We start from the raw sequence: 12,916 nt of genomic DNA on the forward strand, positions 1-12,916 counted from the left end.
TGGAGGCACCATCACTACTGCCAACTCCTCATTAAAATCAGATAAAATTGTACAATTTCTACCATGACTATTTGTGGAAAAACAATGAACATGGAAAGAGCAACAGAAACCATTGTGTTTGTGATGTCAGTTTGAAAAAAAAAAATGTTAAAAGGAGACAGTAGACAGGTTTTTCCTCCTCCCTTTGTTCAACATTTATATAGAATCACATGTAGAGAACAGGGTGAAACATGGGACAAGGCAAGATAGAACCAAATTACAAAGAGTGCAGGCTTGAGCACGGTGACCCAAAGAAACAAATACAGTTGCCCAAGGAGAGCGAGAAAGTTGGGCAAAGGAGTAAGAGTGAAAAGAAAAGCACAAAGGGAACAGATTTAACAACCACGTAAGGAATGAGTGAAGATGGACAGGAAGGGAGGGGGAGAGAGAACCACGCCACCGAAATGGATGTTCATCAGGAGGACTGAGACGAAATTCTTGAAACCACAACAGGGGAGTGAGGAAGTGAGCTTCCCGACATTTATCTGAAAACAGAGGGGTTGAGAAACCGTGACTACAGATTCTGAGATCATTACATTGTGACGATTAGTAGCCATTGGGTATCACCGACTCTTTTCTTGTGGACATTTAGTGCATTGATATGGAAATTGCAAGCATCCAGTAATTCAGTTATTACTTCACAAACCACCTTTAAAATGTCACACCACTCACATCACACCTAGATATTTTTTACAATCACAAAAACCCATTAGRATAAATAGTGTTGGTTGGCAGATTTTGTTGCATGAGTCAAGCTTTGCTTTTGCATGATATAGTTTGTCACATCTGCCAACTCATTAGAAAAGTGAACATTACATGGCTGTTAGGTGACGTGTTATAGAGAGTCAGGTGTTTTTCCTGGCCCCCTGACTTCAGTGCAGTGTTAGGGGAATATTAGARTCTCAGTCAAACCCCACAGGCCCTGCATGCCAACCACACACACGGTCAGCCCGTATTTACATGGAGGTCATGTCATTGAGGGCATGGTCCAACTCCTCGCTAATGGCCTTATACTTGAGTTTCTGTGCATATAGCTCATCTGTTCAGAGAGGCCAAAGAGTGAAGGGGAAAAAGAGAAAGAGTGGAGAACAGGAGGGAAAAAAACATAAGGAGAGTGAGGGAAGCTGCCAAAGGGAAAGTGATGTATGCTAAAATAATAGACTGATTAAGCCAGAACAGGACTTTTCCTGTAAACTCCTGTATATCCCAATGCACCGTCAAGGCAAAGCGTCTGGATCCTACCTTCCAGATCATCTATGGTCTTTTCCAGCTTGGCCACAGACCTCTCAGCAAACTCAGCACGAGTCTCAGCCTAAGAAAATAAGTCAAAACAAAGCATTCAATCAAGAAACTACTAAAACCTTGATGACCTAGACTAAATAGGTTAACTCGGATTTAAAACCAAACTAACCTGACTTTGTGAATAAAGAAATAAATGCAATGAGCAAGAAACTACAAACAGATCGAAAAACAAACAAAAAAACATCTTAAATACTGTCAAACAAATCTCCTTGAGGAAACTTTGAAAAAAAATGCACCCCGAGACACTAGATACTACAAGGGGACATGTCAACACAGACAAAAAGCATGACAGATGGCCTTCCCTGAGATTCTATTGTGAAAGTGTCAACCATCTGCAATTATATCTACCYAAATGAGGCTTTCCCCCCCATTCTTTAAGTCAGTGTTACCCAACTGGCATCCCAATATAATTATTTTATTGTTGGACATAAGATTGTAAAAACACCAGCAAATTAACTTCCAATTGATTTCAATTTTGGAAATCTGTTCCAAAGTATTCCCATGGATAGATATACAGTAAGCTCCAAAAGTATTGGGACAGCAAATTGTTTTGGCTCTGAAACAATACAATGACTATGAGGTTAAAGTGCAGACTGTCATCTTTAATTCTAGTTTTTAATATTCCATCAGGTGAACTGTTTAAAAATCACAGCACTTTTTGTACTAAGTCCCCACATTTTGGGGGGCCAAACTATTGGGACAAATTCACTTGTGTCCCATATACCTAGCAAGCAATGATTACATCATGTGATTCTACAAACTTGTTGAAAGCATTTGCCATTTGTTTTTGTTGCGTTTTAGATTATTTTGTGGTAAATGTAGTGTCATTTATTGTAAATAGAATACATTTATAAACACTTCTACATTAATGTGGATGTTACCATGATTACGGCTAGTCCTGAATAAAATTGTGAATAATGATGAGTGAAAGTTAGACGCACAAATATCATAATCCCAAGACATTGTAATAGTGAGAGGTTAGCATAACAGGGAAGGTTAGCATTTTGTCGGGGATGATATTTTGGTCGGTCACGGTCCCAATACTTGGAGCTCACTATGTGATCCTATACAAACGTAAACAAGGTTTGAAATGATTATGTTTTAGTCAAATATTACATCTGTTAGGGCTTCTTGCGGTCAACTTGCAAAGTACTAATTTTTTGTAATTATGTTCTGGCCCCCTTACCGTCGGCTCATTTCTTATAAAATAATAAATAGGCTCACTTCTGAATCTACTTGATCCCTGCTCTACAGGTTATCCACTTACCTCTTTGAGCTTGTCAGTCAGGATCTTGATCTCTTCCTCATACTTGTCCTCCTTCTGGGAGTACTGTAGTAGAAGAGAGGACTGTCAGTTTAAAGCAGAGCGCCCACCCATCAAAACATAAAATAATTGACATGAACTCAATCTCATGTAAAAMACCAGTTTGTTGATGCTGCAATGGAAGGATTCCTAAAAACATGCCATTATAATGCATGCCAAATTAGTTCAACAATTAGAACAATATCAAGGGCAGTCCCTGTGAAGTCAACAGTGCATGTGTGACTTGGCTCCTTCAGAGGTTAAGTTAATCCATCTGTCTACAGCTCCAGAGATACCAGAATTCTTGCTGAGATTGCAATTCTGTGTGGGGCCTTGAATACGGTTGAACTGCAGTGTCTCAAATTGCCCAATCACTGATTGGCTCGAAAAAAGAAGAAAAAACATCTGATGAGTATCGAGGTGTGAAACGTTCAGGATGTTGCAAATAGAAATGTACCAAACAAAATAACTGTAGATAGGAATGCTTCAAATGACTACGTAAAACATTTAACTTGGCAAAGTTCTAAACATTATGCCCCATAGGACAGGCCACTGGTTTCCCAGGTCTAAATCAGTCACTGGTGAAACACGAGAACACTACTGTTCATAAAAGGTGGAAGGTGAATACCACTGATCTAACCATTATTCCACTGAAGAAACTTTACTTGTAGGGATGTTTACTATGCATCTGCTCGGAGCAGATCTGGACATGCATATGCAACAATTATAAACCTGGGTTGTGGTCATTAGCTCACGCATTGGAAACCGTCAAATGTTTTTGCAACGGAAAATGAGTCCTGTTAGTCTCTCCTGTTTTAGTCTTCTGTTTGGTGCCTATTGAACATAGCCCTGGAAGTGTTCATCTCTATTCCCCTGCAGGGTCATTGGAGGATAACGATTACAAAGTGGTTCCACAGAACAATTCATTAAAAGTAACGTTCTCTATATTCTATTAGACCAAACCCTTAACTTAGTATGGGGGTGTTTGTCCACGCAGGCCTTCGGTCCAATCAGAAATATGGAGATTAAATTCTCAATTAATCATGCAAGTGTGACCTTTCTAGGAATTATAAACATAGGCTGTAAAGGGCATTGATGACAAGATTGGATGTCTGGGAGAGGTAGGAGCTATTCTCAAGACTGGAATGGGGGTAAATGCCAAAGGGAAATTAACTACACTGACCAAGTAACCCAAGGCTAACTGCCTGAGGCATCTGGATATGAACTACACACAGCCAATGTTGTTCAAGGCAGTGTCAATACAGAACCTTTGGTGTAGGGTGAATACAGCAGCTCAAATACACATGCTGCACACAGATAAACAGGTACTCTGTGTGCACACACAGCACCCCCCCCCCCCCCACCCCCAAATGTGCAAAGAAAAATTGTCAACGCACAATACTTACTAAATCGCTTCCTCAGAGATGTATACAGTCAGAAAAAACCATGCACACAGGTACATGCTAGATTCATCTGAGGTTTACACAACCAGGTAAAATACCAACAAACCGACACACTACCTTCTCTGCCTGGGCCTCCAGGGACTTAAGGTTATTGGTGACGTTTTTCAGCTCCTCCTCCAGTTCAGCACATTTACTGGATTTGAGGGGAGGTCGCCATTGAGTTTTCATTTCAAGAGAATGAGAAGACAAGGAGAGATGGCACAGTGGGCAACGAGGGCAGAGCAGTGAAAAGAAGGAAAGAGTAGCAGTGTGAAAACATTGGCAATACAGTTTAAGATAATTGATGGTGAGATGACAATTGGTCTCAGGAGTAGATAATTAGGAAACATGAAGAATGAGTGCCTTATATCAAGAGAAAAGACATGAGGCTAACCACACACCACAGCAGTTACAGACCATATCTCCATATTAAAGTGTGCCTACCTCACAAAAGGAAATCAGTTTAAGCAACATCCTTAACGAAAGACAAGCTATACGAGTAATGTCRACTGTTGTTAGAATGGCATGCTTTAGGCTGGAGATGTCCTTAAGGGCATTAAAAAAGTGAGTTGTGCATGCTCGAGTTCTCATGCGTCAATTCTGTGTTATTTTCAGTAGGGCACACCGTAGCAAAACGTTTTGCAACAGAAAACTAAAGCAAGCGTTTCTTACTGGATGAGTTGACATGGCATCACCCATTTCCTATCCTACTAAACACAACCGGAACTCTCCCATCGATTTTAAAGCAGTAGGTTGTCACTTCCTTAACATGCACACTGGATTTCATGCAAACACAAGTTGAGAAAAGAGTAGGGAAGAGAAAGGGAGGCAAGCGCGAGTCAAGYCAGATACTGAAAAGATATGGAAAGAGAAGGAGAGGTTGGAGTCTGCAGGTCCGGGGGTCATCCAAAGAGGACCACCCGTTTGTCCCGAGGCCATGATTCTGATTACTTCTTTCTCATCCTCCACACACTCACAGAAATAGAGACTTTCTATGTGCACCTTTTGAGATCTTTTAACAATAAATAGTTCTTACATCCATAAATCTTGAGCCTGATGTTAGACCAATGGTAGATTACACTAAAGCAGTCAGTTGAGCATGAACACACTCATACATGCATTTCTCTTACACACCATGAAGTATAGGCACACTCACCAATCAAAAAACACATGATTTTCACAAATGGGTAAAAAAAAAGTTTATATAATCTTTTTTTTTAAACACTAAAAAACAGCCCAAACCTCATGTCTATCATAAGTTTGAGTGTTTACCCTTGTAGGATGGCCAGAATTAGGGTGACCAAATCAATGGAGGCCAGATTTTWAAAAAGTGGTAAAAATAAGAAAAATGAATTAAATGAATTAATGAAAGCTACTGGCTACCTGACAGGCTCACTTTCACCCTTAACTAATCTATCTTCTCAAATCTGCAGGACATAAAACAAGAGGTAAGATAGATATAGATGAGACATGACATGTATACGCTTTTTATATTAATTCCAAATTCCTGTTATCTTCAAAAACAAGCYTCTCTGAAATGTCAACGGAGCACTGAGCTTGATTTTCAAAGCCTTTTACATTTAATTCAGCTCGTGTCATGCTAGTTTTGTAACCCGCGGAAACAACTGATGACAACCAAAATATAGAATCCTAAAATGTTGAAACCTGCACGCTATGTCAACAGAGCTCTGTACTTATTATCAGATGCATTAGGTTACGAAATCTGACTTATTGGATATAATGTTAATGATATGTTAGAAATACCCCACTGAATGACTCAGAACATGAATAATCATATTTGTCTTTGTAAGTGKCATTTTATCACCAAAGCATGTTTTCAGACAATGAACTGACACCSCTCCTTTTCAGTACACACAGACATATAGGCATTTGCACACATACAGTGCCTTCAGAAAGTATTCACACCCCTTGATTTTCACATTTTGTTGTGTTACAGACCGAATTTAAAATTGATCAAACTGAGATTGTCACTGGCCTACACACAATACCCCGTGTCAAAGTGGAATTATGTTTGTATAAATGTGTATATATTAATAAAAAAATGAAAAGCTGAAATGTCTTGAGTCAATAAGTATTCAACCCCTTTGTTATGGCAAGCCTAAATAATTTCAGGAGTAAAAATGTGCTTAACACATCACATATGCTGCATGGACTCGCTGTGTGCAATAGTGWTTAACATGATTTATGAATGACTACCTCATCTGTTTCCCACACATACAATTATCTTTAAGGTCCCTCATTTGAGCAGTGAGTTTCAAAACAGATTCAACCAAAGACCAGGGAGGTTTTCTAATGCCTCGAAAAGGGAACCTATTGGAAGATGACTAAAAGAAAAAGCAGACTATAATATTGTACAATCCAAGTGTGCAAATACTCCATAATCGCTACCAAAGGTGATTCTAACATGTATTSACTCAGGGGTGTGAATACTTATGTAAATTAATTGTATTTCCTTTTTAAAAGCACATATTCACTTTGCATTATGGGGTATTGTGTGTAGACGGGTAAGATTAAAAAAAATGTATTTAATCATTTTGGAATTGAGACTAAGACAACAAAATGTGGAATAAGTTGAGGGGTATGGATTCACTCCACAGACAAACACACAATACCTGGTCTTCAGAGGCCTGCAGGGACTTCAGCGATTGGTCGAAACCCCTCAGCTCCTCCTCCAGGGCCCTGGCTTTGCTATTAGTGCAGGGAGGGGGCGTAGTCACACATACATGCGGTGCAGTATGGAGGGTGGGGGGTGGGTCATGCGTTGAATTTAGGTCGGACCCCSAGAAACATGCAGAGACGGACAGATGGGGGAGGAGGGCATTTATTAATTAGGATGCAGAACCATTGTTATGCAAACACACAAGTTTATTCTCATGGTCTTGGGAACAGTGAGGATGGGGCCAGTTTGGGATGATACCGGAAGTGGGACTACTATAATGCAGAACCGTATCAAATACTTTTAAAAACTTGTGCTGCGCTTGATTTTGTTGGTCCAATACAATGGAACAGTCACAAAAGTGCAAACTCCAAGCAGTATTTGTATTTAAATATAGCGTCAAGCAGCCATAGAGCGGCTCAAACTATGGCCCCACAATGCCACCATCAGAAGAAATTGGACAGATCGCCATAGGATTTGCCACTTCTGTACTCCTTACCACGCTTGCCAAATATCAGAACTCAACAGATCACACATAATTCTTTGGATGATGTATTTTTGAACATTTGTATTAATGTGGTCTTCTCCAGAACCGCTCAGCACCAAACTTGGTATATAGCGTCAATGGATACATCTTTAAAACGCTAGGTTTTCCAAGACTCTCGCTCAAACAATGTGGCCGCTATAAGCCAATGAGCTTGTTTTTCCCTGTCCAACAATMCAACCATGCGGCCAAAGAACTATACTCTACAGGTTAGCTAGACTCATCCCTGAGTGTGCCAAATTTCATCAGGTCAAGAGCAATCAAGGTAGTCAGATCAAGAGGAATAAATAAGTGCCGTTATAGCGCCACCGTGTGGTCGATTTAAACGTGCTCACATTGAGTCGACAGTGTTTGGAACATGTCTATCAAGTTGTTACAATACGAATAKTGTGTCTGATTTATATGCATTTATGTGCCAGGTCAAGACCACTTGAATGTTCATTGGTCAGCAGCAGCCATGTTTGAGATGATACCCACAATAGCTCAAAATGGGATGAGGGGCATGAACTATAAAAGTTTATCTTCAATCGCTTGTTATAGCGTGACCAACTGGCACAGCACTGCATGAGAGAATGTGGCCTAGATTTGCTGCTTGAACCCCTAATACATGACTCTGGCCTGGCATAGTGATGTAGACAGGGAATTCAAATATAATCCAAATGAGACATCAAGATGTATGTTTGCATTCTGCATCGTGTAGTTCTGTATTCTGTAGTTGTGTGACAAGAGTATGTTTAATACAGAGCTACAATGCTGTACATGTCAAATTGATGCAGTATTTTGTGTGTAATAGATCTCTACATTCATTTAGAGGAAAACATCAGTATAACTAAATTATTTGACAAAATCCTCTTCGGCTGTGTGGAATAAGTGATGTACCGTACCACTAGCGTAGTTCTGTGTATGCGTGTGTTTGTAACTATTGTGCAGTTCAATCACGTGGACACTCACGCCTCAGCAAGCTCTGCCCTCTCCTCTGTGCGCTCGTGATCCCCCTCGATGATCAGCAGCTTACGAGCCACCTGTAGACGCACACACACACAATTATTTACTGCCAGTTGCACAAGAAGACAGATGGAAACAATTGCTCGCAAGATGGGCGCAGATGGTGTACAGGTGAAGTGTGAGTAAAGATGCCCACTGTGGATATAAATTGGGTACCTCTAGGGCAAAACTGTACTAGTGAGCTTACAGCCTCGCGTGAGAAGAAAAGTATGCGATGATGCCCTCATCCACTTCTGTGTCTCGATGTTACCTCATTGAGTCCGTGTGTGTGCGCGCGCGCGCGCGCGCATATGAGGTTGTACTAAAGCGTGTGTGTGTGTGTGTGTACATGATCATACCAATTGCAACGCGCATATTGTATGAACTTTTCTCAGCAATGTTGCTCAACTATCCGAGGATAGTTCAGGCACAGCAGGCAATTCTATTCATTCTGAGGAGAACCCTGCAGTGTGTGTGTGTGAAGTCTGCCGTGTGTGTGTGTGTGTGTGTGTGAGAGATATCCTCACCTCCTCGTACTTGCGGTCAGCCTCCTCAGCAATGTGCTTGGCCTCTTTCAGCTGGATCTCCTGTAGCTCCATCTTCTCCTCATCCTTCAGGGCCCTGTTCTCAATCACCTTCATGCCCCTGGAACAAACACACGTTAGATGTAATGTATCATGTAGGAATTCATTTGGTATTGAAACTTACATTTCTCGTATCCTATCGTAACAGTGTAACACTGTGGTAATACGCCAATACTCAATATTAGACTTTGGATATTTGTCAAACTAAACACACAATCTTAATATTGCACACTGTCAGCAGCATGTGACACTACATTTCACACACTCTGGGAGGCACAATGAGGGAGAAACTCAACGGTGCAGAGAAAGACATCCAATCAATTAACAGAAGATAGCGAGACCAAACACAAAATAAACTCCCTGACGAAGGCCATGCAGCCGAAACGCGTCGGTTTAAAAAAATAAAAAATAAACCGTTGTTTCTATTGAACATGCCATACTAATAAAGGCTTTTTAATTAATTATATGAAGAGTGCCTTGGTCCTTTCTTTTTGATGACAAATACACAATCGTCAAAGATACTGGTAACTAACCCAAGAAGTATCAACCGGCATCGTTTCCAATTGGAGCAAATTAAGCACAATGGGCGGAACAAGCAAAGAGGTGGGATGAGCCAAGCACGAGCTAGTGAGAGCCTATTGGCATGTTGTAGCATGTATTTGCATATTCCCATTAGGGAATGCCAAGTCTGAAGTGCACGTATGGAATAACTCAATTCGCCCGTGCACTCCTAAACAACATTTTTAGAAACTACGGCAAAACTTAGTGCACCCTATAACATATTCTACTTTTGGGAACAGAAAGTTATTTTGTGAATGATTAATTATTAATTGATGTCAGAAGGGCTTTATAAATACATTTGATTTGATGACACTTACACCATTTCCACCAGTTGACCAGGCTATGACAGAGCTGCAATCTGAGATWCTTGCCTTACAGAAAGCCCTGGTTGATTTATAATTCATACTTGCAAGAGTAAATAGATGTTGTTYCATGCTAACAGATGACTGGAAGTCTGTGGGTAACGCTAGTTAGCAATGGCTCGCAAAACTACCTCTAATTTCCTTCATACTGGACACAGACATAAAAATGGTATCCACGAGTTCATCTGACCATAGGGGAGAAAAGGGGCGTCATTGCCAAAATCTCGAAGTATCCCTTTAAAACAGTGGTGTTTGGAGAATTGCAGTGTTTTCCCCTTTCTGTTCARGTGCGGTGTGTTCCACTGACCTCTCACTTTCATCCGCAGCCTTCTCTGCCTCCTCCAGTTTCTGCAGAGCGGTCGCCAGTCTCTCCTGGGCCCTGTCCAACTCCTCCTCAACCAGCTGGATGCGCCTGTTCAGGGAAGCAACTTCAGCCTCAGCCTGTATCAGGGAGAAGGGAAAGAGTAGGACGTATACTGACATTTAGCCTCAAATTTAAATGGAATTGACCCCAACCCCTCTTAGAACATAATATTTACTGTATATAAATATATGTATATATTTATATAGTGCTTTTTCTAGTGGTCAAAGCACTTTTAACATTGCATCACATCTCACGTTGTCCACCGATGTAGGAGGCTAAACACAATGCTCCAGTCAGATGACCATTTATTCCCCTTGATATTCTCAACACACGGATCCATCCAGTACACTGGTTATGTTCAGTGTAACACAACACTGCAGAATCTGTTACTTTGTATTGGGTTAGCTGAAAGCACCGTTTCTCTATCAAGCATTAACTGTTGGAAGATGTAGTAAGATGTCATTTGTAACAGGTCAATATTTGTATTAGTTAAAAGCAGAACATGTGCTAATTAACTACAATGACCACAATCCAGTGTGCCTATAGCTGCGCGTTATCAGTGAGGGAATTCTATTACGCTGGGACGGGTTTTCCATAAAATAAATGTCTGAAGCTTTATCTAGTTATCCTTGGGGAGACGGATAAAGCGTTATCAAATTACTTTTGCACGTGAAAACACAGAATCCTACACGTCCTTTACTGTCACTTTTGTTTGGAGCCGACTTCTCCGTTGGACAGAGCAGGGCACTTGGCTCACGCCCGGAAGGCAGCCTGGTTTCAAATCGAACAGAATTAACTTCCAGACGGTGCAAAGCACGCCTAAATGGGCGAGATAAATTGAACAACTTCAGAGGTACTTGCCAGGGCAAGCCTGTGGGGCCGGCAGACAGACACAGAGGAAGGGAGAGAGAGAACACATTGCGAACAAAGGGGACAGTACTTATCCACTGAACACAATCATTCGGAGAGCCATGCTAGCTTTGCCCTCATGACGGTCCTAGCAAGCATGCTAGGTGATCCAATCCAGTAGGGCCTGGAATCTATAGTGAGCTTTGATTGGTCAATCGCAACATGATATCCCTCCCGCCAGCCACGCTAGTCATACTGTTCTCTCTGCTACCGCACGGCAAGCAGTACCGGAGCGCCAGGTCTAGGTCCAAGAGGCTTCTAAACAGGTACTAACCCCAAGCCATAAGACTCCTGAACATCTCATCAAACGGCTACCCAGACTATTTGCATTGCCCACCCCCCTCTTCTACACTGCTGCTACTCTTATTATCTATGCATAGTAATTTTAGTAACTCCACCTACATGTACATATAACCTCAATTACATAAACTTACCGGTACCCCCTGTATATAGCCTCGCTATTGTTATTTTACTGCTCTGAAAATGTGTATTATTTTTTTTTTTTTTAAGTAAGCAGATATCAGGTCTACCTGTTATATTCGGCGCATGTAATAAATACAATTTGATATCACCGTGACCTCCATTCTTAAATGGAAGACTCTTCCTAGAGCTGGCCGCCCAGCCAAACTGAGCAATCAGGGGAGAAGTGCCTTGGTCAAGGTAAGTGACCAAGAACCCGATGGTCCCTCTGAGACCTCCAGAGTTCCTGTGGAGAACCTACCCTCCAGAAGGACAACCATCTCTGCAGCACTCCACCAAATCAGGCCTGTATGGTAGAGTGGCAAGACAGAAGCCACTCCTCAGTAAAAGGCACATGACAGCCAGCTTGGAGTTTGCCAAAAGGCACCTAAAGACTCTCGGATCATGAGAAACAAGATTCTCTGGTCTGATGAAACCAAGATTGAACTCTTTGGCCTGAATGCCAAGCGTCACGTCTGGAGGAAACCTGCCACCATCCCTACGGTGAAGCTCGGTGGTGGCAGCATCATGCTGTGGGGATGTTTTTCAGCGGCAGGGACTGGGAGACTAGTCAGGATCGAGGGAAAGATGAATGGAGCAAAGTACAGAGAGATTTCTTTTACCCTTTTTTCCTCCCTAATTTTGTGGTATCCAATTGGTAGTTAGTCTTGTCTCATTGCTGCAACTCCCGTACGGACTCGGAGAGGCGAAGGACGAGAGCCGTGCGTCCTCCGAAATACAACCCAACCAAGGAGCACTGCTTCTTGACACAATGTCCACTTAACCCGGAAGCCAGCCGCACCAATGTGTCGGAGGAAACACCGTACACTGCCACAGGAGTCGCTAGTGTGCGATGGGACAAGGACATCCCTGCCGGCCAAACCCTCCCCTAACCCGGGAGACGCTGGGCCAATCGTTCACCACCCCGTGGGTCTCCGCGACCGAGTCTGGACTCGAACCCAGTACAGAGAGATCCTTGATAACCTGCTCCAGAGCGCTCAAGACCACAAACTGGGGCAAGGTTCACCTTCCAATAGGACAACGACCCTAAGCACACAGCCAAGACAACGCAGGAGTGGCTTCGGGACAAGTCTCTGAATGTCCTTGAGTGACCCAGCCAGAGGCCAGACTTGAACCCGATCGAACATCTCTGGAGACCTGAAAATAGCTGTGTCGTGACGCTCCCCATCCAACTTAACAGAGCTTGAGAGGATCTGCAGAGAATAATGGGAGAAACTCCCTAAATACAGGTGTGTCAAGCTTGTAACGTCATAAAAAGGTGCTTCAACAAAGTACTGAGTAAAGGGTATGACTACTTATGTAAATGTTATTTGTTCTTTATTTTTAATACATTTGCGAAAATCTCTAAACCTGTTTTTGCTTTAT

General features: G+C 42.0%; 1 protein-coding gene across 8 annotated transcripts in view; it reads right to left on the reverse strand.

The window, feature by feature from the left end:
* Window positions 1–12,916, reverse strand: part of tpm3 (tropomyosin 3) — a 34,614-nt gene that overhangs the window by 6,843 nt on the left and 14,855 nt on the right. For 2 of the 8 annotated variants that reach the window (XM_023974899.2, XM_023974906.2), the window contains 8 exons: window positions 10,106–10,239; window positions 8,819–8,936; window positions 8,259–8,329; window positions 4,165–4,240; window positions 2,609–2,671; window positions 1,282–1,351; window positions 1,000–1,078; window positions 164–524 (listed from right to left, as the gene is read on the reverse strand). In XM_023974899.2, coding sequence (XP_023830667.1) covers window positions 521–524; window positions 1,000–1,078; window positions 1,282–1,351; window positions 2,609–2,671; window positions 4,165–4,240; window positions 8,259–8,329; window positions 8,819–8,936; window positions 10,106–10,239 — 615 coding nt within the window. In that variant the 3' untranslated portion in view covers window positions 164–520. Of the gene's footprint in view, window positions 1–163; window positions 525–999; window positions 1,079–1,281; window positions 1,352–2,608; window positions 2,672–4,164; window positions 4,241–6,719; window positions 6,796–8,258; window positions 8,330–8,818; window positions 8,937–10,105; window positions 10,240–12,916 lie in introns of those variants that run through there. The other 6 variants (XM_023974903.2, XM_023974908.2, XM_023974902.2 and 3 more) reach the window with 3 other exon arrangements.

This window comes from Salvelinus sp. IW2-2015, linkage group LG30 (assembly GCF_002910315.2).
Source record: "Salvelinus sp. IW2-2015 linkage group LG30, ASM291031v2, whole genome shotgun sequence".
Classification (NCBI taxonomy): Eukaryota; Metazoa; Chordata; class Actinopteri; order Salmoniformes; family Salmonidae; genus Salvelinus; species Salvelinus sp. IW2-2015.